This window comes from Suncus etruscus, chromosome 1 (genome assembly GCF_024139225.1).
Source record: "Suncus etruscus isolate mSunEtr1 chromosome 1, mSunEtr1.pri.cur, whole genome shotgun sequence".
NCBI classification, from domain to species: domain Eukaryota; kingdom Metazoa; phylum Chordata; class Mammalia; order Eulipotyphla; family Soricidae; genus Suncus; species Suncus etruscus.
In genome coordinates, this window is record NC_064848.1 from 7,064,051 (window position 1) to 7,072,489 (window position 8,439).

Consider the following 8,439-nt stretch of genomic DNA (forward strand, 5'->3'; position numbering starts at 1 on the left):
AAGTTAAGTACCCACCTGCTGTCCTATCTTGACAGCAGCAGGAATTTCAACTTTCAGTGTGCCAATCCAGTTTCCCAGTCATCTGTCGGGACTTCTATCGGGTGAGTGGGAGAGAAAAAGATTATTTTTCTCTTTCACTTAAGCACCCGAGTGACTGTCTCCCGAGCCAGCAAGAACTGGGGTGGAATCAGGGATGCTTTGGGGGGCTCAGATTGTGCTGTTGGAAGTCAGGATCCATCAAATCTGCCTCCTCACAGGCCTCTCCCGATTTCCACGGGCGCCAAGAACTCTGGACCAGATCAGCTTCTTGCAACTGAGCTGCCCACCCTGCGTGTGGGTGGAAGGACCCTGGCCAACCCATGCCAGACCCAACGCCTCTCGGGCGGCAGCAACTTGGTACAGCTTTTTGGGGGGGGCAATGATCCCGAAAAGGTGCGTGGGGCCAGGGGCGGGGGGGGGGGATCGAGGACTCAGCGGCCAGCGAGGGTCGTGTTCTCGCTGTCCCCCGCGAGTCCGGCACGCAGCCCGGGACTGCCATTCTGCACGGGCCGCCGTGGCCAGCGCAGCCGGGCTTGTCCGGCCGCTCCGAGCGCTCGCCGGCTCTTTTGTTCCCCAGCCCGGGCCTCGGGGGAGCGGGGCTGCTGGGGGAAGGGAGGGAGGGGAGCGGGGCGGGCCGCGGGGTGCGGAGCGCGCGCCCTGGGCGAGGCCGGCTGACAGATCGCCGCGGCGGGTGCAAGATGGCGCAAGCGGTGCGCCCCCGGAGACGCTGAGGCGGGCATGTGGCTCCAGCTCCGCGCCGTCCGGGCGAGGCCCCGGCCAGATCCCCAGCCCCGGCCCCGGCCTCGGGCCCGGCCCCGGTGAGCTGCCGGCGGAGCCCGCGAAGCGCGCGTCGCCGCCCCGCAAGCGGACGGAGAGCCCCATGGCTGTGCCCAGGAGCCCGCCCCGGCTCCGGCTTTGGCTCCGGCTCCTGCCGCTGCCGCTGCTGCTGCTGCTGCTCCTGCTGCTGCTTCTACCCGCGCCTGGCCGGGGTGAGCCCGAACCCTAGAACCTAGGCTATGCGGGGCGGGCCTGGGGCGCGCGGACCTGGGCGCACCGCGCGATGTGCGCACAGACCCTTGGGGCGCGGACCTGGGCGCACCGCGCCATGTGGGCACACCCGGGGGGGCGCGGACCTGCAGAAGGACCGGCCGGGGACCGGGCTGCGGGGAGCTACGAGCAAACCCGGGAAGAACCGGGGGTGCGGACCCGCGAGCGAACCCCCCAGTTGAGCGTTGGAGCGAGGCAGCGGCGCGCGCGGGGCTGGAGATGCGTAACTGCACAAGGACCCGTTTGGGGACGCGGGTCTGGGGGCAGCGGAGCGACCTGCCGACAAGACTCGACCCGGGCGGGCACCCGGGACTCGAAGCACTGAGCGGGATGGACGGATAGATAGATCCAGGGGTGCGGTACCCAGGGCAGATGCGGGGTGCTGAGGATCTTAGCATCCCCGGGGGCAGGACGCGGAGTTCCGCGGAGATGCTGGCCGTGCGGCAAGGCTGGGCTCGCGGCTGGAGGCCAGGAGAAGGGCACGGGGCTCTTGGGCACAGTGGGGGGCGCGTTGCTGAGCCCCTGGATGGAAGCAGATCGGGTCTGGGGCGAGTGCGCGGGATGCGGAACCAGAGGAAGATCAAGAGGCTTCCCAGAGGAGGACGGGAGCGCAGGAGGAGGAGAAGGAGGATTCCGGAGGAGAAAGAAGACTCCTGGAGGAGGAAGGGGAGAAAAGAAGCAGGAGGGAGAGGAGGAAAGGAAGGACTTCCCTGAGGTTAGGCACTGCCTTCGCATCACCCCAAATGAGGACCGAGAAGCACCAAAAAGCAGCCCCGGTTGAGTGAACTCCTTCCCTGTGTCCCCCACCACAGGCCCCCACAGTCCACTGAGCTGTGTCTGCTACCCCCAGCTCCTCTGTCCTTGTTGTCATGGAACAGGGGTGCATGGGTGATTTCGGCGGACCTCTGCAGCATGGACAGAAAACTTTATCCCGCAGTTCTTCTCCTGAGTCTGAACGCACAAACTTGGGTTGGGTGCAGAGGGCACAGAGATTTGAGGCTGCAGTCCTTCGGAGGCTTAAAGTGTGACCCGCCCCTCCTCTACATAGGGGAATGCCCCAGCCCTTTTCTTTCTTCTCCCTTCTTTGGTCACTCTGCTCCACGGGAGGAGCCAGTCCAGGGCAGCATGTTCCTGCCATCTGAGAAGGCTCCATAATTGCCCTCCCTGGCAGTACTTTAAGAAGATTTTTGTTTCTTTTGATTTGGGGCCACACCTAGCTATGTTCACTCCTGACTGAACCTGGGGGACAATATGCAGTTCTTTTTTTTTTCTTTAGTTTTTGGGTCACACCCGGCTATGCTTAGGGGTTACTCCTGGCTCTACGCTCAGAAATCGCTCCTGGCAGGTTCGGGGACCATATGGGACTTGAACCACAATCCTTCTGCAAGCAAGGCAAATGCCCTACCTCCCTGCTATCTCTCCGGCCCAATAATATGCAGTTCTGGGGATTGAACTCAGGTTAATTGTGTGCAAAGCAAACATCCCACCTGCTGGACTATCACTCTGGCCCCAAGGATACTTTTCTCTCCAAGTTGTAACTGCTCTACTGTGTCTGTGGGCATATTGGCAACTGGGCATGTTGCATGGGACTGGAGACTGGAGCCACCTGCCAGGCTCCTCCCCAAGCCTCCACTCCCTTGGTACCTCTTATTTTGCCTCCTCCACTCCCTTCTGATTTCTACCAGAGCCCAGAATTGAAGTTCTAAGAACCTCCTCCCAAAAGGTTGGGAACTTGAACGGATGCTTGTTAGCTGGCATGTGTCCTTAGCAAATCCAGCAAACCTAGCAAACCCAGGGCTCCCAGGGGTGGGGGCTGGAATGGCCCACACCCTGACTCCAGCTCCTACCCCACACTGTACCTTGGAAGATTTTTGCTGCAGAAAGAAGCAACATTCTTTTTTTTTGGGGGGGGGGGGTCACACCTGGCCGTGCTCAGGCATTACTCCTGGCTGTCTGCTCAGAAATAGCTCCTGGCAGGCACGGGGGACCATATGGGACACTGGGATTCGAACCAACCACCTTAGGTCCTGGATCGACTGCTTGCAAGGCAAACGCCGCTGTGCTATCTCTCCGGGCCTGAAGCAACATTCTTATTTATTATTGATATTATTTGTTTTAGGAACCACACCTGGCAGTGCTCTAGTCTTACATCTGACTCTGCACTCAAGGATCACTCCTGATGGGTTTGGGGGACCACAAGGGATGCTAGGGATTGAACCCAGGTCAGCCCTATGAGAACAAGTGCTTTCCCCTCTGTTCCATCTCCCGAGAACTTCCATAGTGTCTTAGGGTCTATTCCTTAGGATCACCAGTTCCACCTCCTGCACAATTGTGTTGTTCCTGACAAACATAATGGATGGGCAGAGAAGTCCAACACTTAGTCTAAAGTCCCCCTAGTCCCTCTGTGGGACTCCACTGCTTATTCAGAGCAACCACCAAGGTGCCCACAGATACGTTGTGATCAGTTTGCTTCTTTTTTGTTTTTGTTTTTGTTTTTGTTTTTTGGGCCACACCCATTTGATGCTCAGGGGTTACTCCTGGCTGAGTGCTCAGAAATTGCCCCTGGCTTGGGGGGACCATATGGGACGCCGGGGGATCAAACCGCCGGGGGATCAAACCGCGTTCTCGATCTTTCCTTGGCTAGCACTTGCAAGGCAGACACCTTACCTCTAGCACCACCTCGCCGGCCCCCAGTTTGTTTTCATGTCTCCAATTCATGAAGTGCAAGGACTTGCCTGGGCATCGACTCTTCATCTGTCAAAGGGAATGTATGAACAGTGTCTCCCCCAGATGTTATCCTGGTTTATACACTCCTGTGCCCATTATGAATATGTGGAGATCTAAATTCCCCCCCCCAGAGATTTCTGTGCACATTACAGAACAATGGGGATGAGGTGCTCAGATTCAGGATCCTAGACGCCCCATGTGTGACATTCTTCCTGGCTCACCTCTCCATTTGCTTTTCTCTCCTCTCTCTCTCAGCTGTTGGCCACTCCTCGGAACTGGCATTTGCTCTGGAGCCACATGATGATGTCGCCGTCCCTGGGCAGCCTGTTGTGCTGGACTGTATGGTGGAAGGGAACCCCCCTGTTCGGATCACCTGGAGGAAGAATGGGGTGGAGCTGCCCGAGAGCACCCAAGCTTCTGTGATGACCAACGGTTCCCTGATGATCCCTCACTTCGAGCCAGATAGGGGAGGCAGCACTTCCGACGAGGGGGACTATGAATGCATGGCTCAGAATCGCTTCGGGCTTGTAGTCAGCCGGAAAGCTCGCATCCAGGCTGCTAGTAAGTGGACAACTTCACATTTCTCCCAGACTGGGGGCCAGGGCCAGCTCAACGAAGGCTCTGGGGCCCGGGGAACTGCCCCATCTTATTCTGAGTTCTATGAGACTAATTTCTCTGTGTTGAGTAGTTGAGATGGTCAGAGGTGGTGGGAGGGGCTGGAGCAATAGAACTGTGGGCAGGGCCCTTTCCTTATATGTACTCACAACCCGGGTTTGATCCACAGCATCCCAGATGGTCCCCCTGAGCCTACTAAGGGCGATCCCTAGGCACAGCCAGGTGTGGCCCAAAAGGAACAAACAGAAAATGTGGTAGGAAAATTGTATTGTGAACTCGGCGAACTGACTTGAATGTGATTTGGTAAATCTTGTAGTAAAAAGATGGGGACAGCGTATATGAGCTTGTCCTAGCTCTTTGATCTGTGTGATGGGTTTATTGTGAGCTTCCAGTTAGTGAGTTTAGTGAGAAGAAATTACCACACTTTATGGTTGATTTAAAAAGAGCGTTTAGGAGTGACAGCACAGTGAATAGGGAATTTGCCTTACATTGGTTGACCCGGATTCTATTCCCGACATCCATATGATCTCCGGAGCCTGTCAGGAATGATTTCTGAGCACAGAGCCAGCAGGTTCCCTTGAACACCACCAGGTGTGGCCCCAAAACAAAAAACAAAGAACAAACAAACAGAAAAAAGCATTTGTAAGGGTAATTTGGGCTCCGTGAGACTTTTCAGTTATATACTAATTCTTAAACCCTGGCACTAATTATGGTCACCTGCGTACCATCAGGAGTGACCTCTGAGCACAGAACCAAGAGGAACCCCTGAGCACTGCCATATGTGGTCTGAAACTCAAATCTTATACCTATAATTAAGTTCTGAAGCTTAAAAAAATAAATAAGGGGCCAGAGAGATAGCATGGAGGTAAGGCATTTTCTTTGCATGCAGAAGGTCACTGGTTCAAATGCCAACATCCCATATGATCCCCGAGCCTGCCAGGAGCGATTTCTGAGCATAGAGCCAGGAGTAACCCCTGAGCACTGCCGGGTATGACCCCCCCCAAGTTTAATTAATTAAAAAAAAGTTGGGGCCAAAGAGTTAGCACTACGATAGGGCATAGGGCATTTGCATGTGGCCAGCCCAGGTCAGGCCCAAGTTCAATTCCCGACATCCCATATGGTCCCCTGAGCCTGCAAGGAGCGATGTCTGAGTGCAGAGCCAGGAGGAGTAACCTCTGAGTGCTGTCAGGTGTGACTCAAAAACCAAAAAAAAAAGTTCTGGGGCCGGAGAGATAGCACTGTGGTAGGGTGTTTGCCTTGCAAGCAACCAATCCAGCTTGGTGATTCAAATCCCAGCATCCCATATGATCTCCCGTGCCTTCCAGGAGAGAATTCCTGAGCACAGAGCCAGGAGTAACCCTGAGTGCCATCGGGTATGACCCCCCACCCTCCAGAAAAGAATAAAAAAGTTTTAAAGCTTGTCAATAATTTGTTGTACAAAATACATAATAATTTCAGGTACATCGCAGTGATTACAAAATTTCTTCTCATCTTCATGTGATTTAAACAAAAATTGCCAGTGTAGGACCAGAATAATAGATAGCACAGCAGGTAGGGTGTTTGTCTTGAACGTGGCCAACTCAAGTTTGATTTCTGGCATCCCTATGGTCCCCTGAGCCTGCCAGGACTGATATTTTAGCTCAGCTCCAAGCTGCAGAGTGTGCCCCCAACAACAACAACAACAAAAAAAGTTTCAGTATCTTGGAGAATGGCTGAAAGGTAGAGTTTTACCATCTTTAGTTTTTTGAATTGCTTTTTGTTTTGGCTTTTAAACCACATCCAGTGGGTCTCCGGGAACCATATGTGGTACTGGGAATCAAAAGGGAGTTTGCAGCATACACAGCAAAAGCCCTGCCCATTGTATTCTCTCTGGACCCCAGAATGAAGTATTATACTTGGACATGACAGGTGGCTAGTGGTAACTATTCCTATACCTTTGAGTTCTGGGTAAAGAGGTCCCTCTAGGTCTTGTTGGTGATCACTCTGGCTTACTCTCTAAGCCTTGATGTGTGCCAGGTACCCTGCAGGATTGTCTTATTTATTCATCACAACCCCTCAGGGAGGCATGCTGTTATCTTGTTATTGTGGCCCCTTTTTACAGAGGAGAAAACTGAGATTTGGGAGAAAGTTGAGGAAACTGACATTCTGAGAATCAGAGGAGCCAGAAGGGCTCTCAAAGTAATATGCTGCCCTCCAGCCATGGTGCCAGCCCCCTCACAGCCCTCGCCTTCCCCCTCCTCTGCTCGCTGACAAGTTTCTTCCTGGGGCCGGCTGAGGGCTTGTGTGCAGTTGCTCTGAACGGCTGCTGAGTGATGAATCGCACCAAGGCGGGCACCCTCTTCATGAGTTGAAGTCTCCCCTTTGTTCCTGGGCTGGCTGGCCGAGGCCCCCATATGGAGCTCTCTGGGAGGCAGCTCTGGACCCTGAGACGGAATCACTTCTGGCTCAGCGACCCCTCCTGCCCTGGCGGGTGCTCCAGGCAGAGTGGAAGCCTCAGCAGATGGCTGAGTGTGAGGCAGAGAAGCATGGACAGAGGGTGGGAGCTGGATAGAGGGTGGGAGCGCAAGGAAACCTGGCTGGTGAGTGAAGTCTTCCTGGAGTGGCTCCACTCCTCCTCCCCAGCCAGTGTGGTGTTGCTTCCTCCATCTTCAGCCCAGGACCCTGGTTTTGCGTCTTCATGGAGAGAAGGCCCACGGTTCCCAAAAGCTCCTAACAGTGTGAGAACTGAGAATCTGGGGGTAGGAGGGGAAGGGCAGGCAGTAGGATCAGCCTAGCTCATCGGTTTAGGGCTCCGGAGGGGTCTGACATAGCCTCTCTCTGGGAAGTGAGCATCGAGCACTGTGGACAGAGCAGCAACACTGGAAGTGCTTAGGTATCTAGAAGCAGGTGACTGAGTCCCCTTTCTCAAGCAGATGTTCTTAGACACCTGATTAAAGGCCAGGGGTGACTCTAACAATTCTCTGCACTGGGCCCAAAGGCTCTGCAGATGTTGTGTGACGTGGGAGGGAGAGGCCCTGCTGGAGAAGATGTGAGAAGCCTTCCAAAGCCGCAGCCTCCTTCTGCCTGGTCCAAGCAGTCCACCCAAGGACTGTGGGGTGGGGTTCTTGGGGCCTCAGCTCATGGCCAGAGGTGGTGGCTGGAATGCTCCTGCCCCTTGAACAGCAGCTTTCACAAAGCAGACTGTGAGGCCCTTGGCCTGTGGGCCAAGGGTGGGCTTCAGCTCCATCTGCATGCTTGTGGCCAGGCTTCAGATCTTCATGTGGCTGTGTGTGTGGCTTCAGCTTCTGGCATGACAGGGGTGGAACTTCAGCATCTCTCAGGACTAAGGGTGGGACTTCAGTTCCAGGCATGACTGAAGCAGAGCTTCAACTACGAGCATCATCTCTCTTTGCTGCTGAAGGGGCTCAGGCTCCAAGAGTGCTCATGTGGCCGTCGTATCGGGTGTCTCAGCTCTGCCTGTGCTTAGAATTTGAGAGCTCGAATGGAAATGTTCACTAATGAGGAGAAGCTGGGCAAGAGAACCCTTTCATACCCCAGTTGTCTCATCTATAAAATTTGTATGATACTGCTCTGTAAGATAGCTGGGAGCTAGCTCCCCTGTACTTTGGTCTACTGCATAGAGAGTGCCAGGTGGTTTCACCTACAGAAAATGTCTTCTGCTTTGTTTGTTTATTTGTTTTTGGTCCAACCCTGGCTGTCCTCAGAGCTCTTTCTGGGTCTGACTGCTGCTCTGGACTGACTCCTGGTGGATATGGGAGACTGTCTGGGGTGCTGGGGATCAAATATGGGTTGGCCTACATGTAAGGCAGATGCCCTCTCTACTGTACTATCTTTCTGGCCACCAAAAGATGTTTATCTGACATTACAAGCAAAAGCCCAAGATATGCATCTGTGCTATTTCCCTCCTCCCCTGGAGTCAGGTAGATGGTGTACCAGGGACATTTGTCAGGGATGGGATGAGTGGAGACCAAGGATAGCTCTTACGTTTTAACCTCTTTCTGAAAAGCCTGG

General features: G+C 54.5%; 1 protein-coding gene across 1 annotated transcript in view; it reads left to right on the top strand.

Annotated features, from left to right (window-relative positions):
- The first annotated feature begins 1,458 nt into the window (after window positions 1-1,458).
- Window positions 1,459-8,439, top strand: part of IGDCC3 (immunoglobulin superfamily DCC subclass member 3) — a 45,502-nt gene continuing 38,521 nt past the window's right edge. Inside the window, 2 exon segments of the mRNA XM_049782850.1 lie at window positions 1,459-1,534; window positions 4,069-4,374. Of these exon segments, the coding sequence (XP_049638807.1) occupies window positions 1,459-1,534; window positions 4,069-4,374 (382 nt within the window).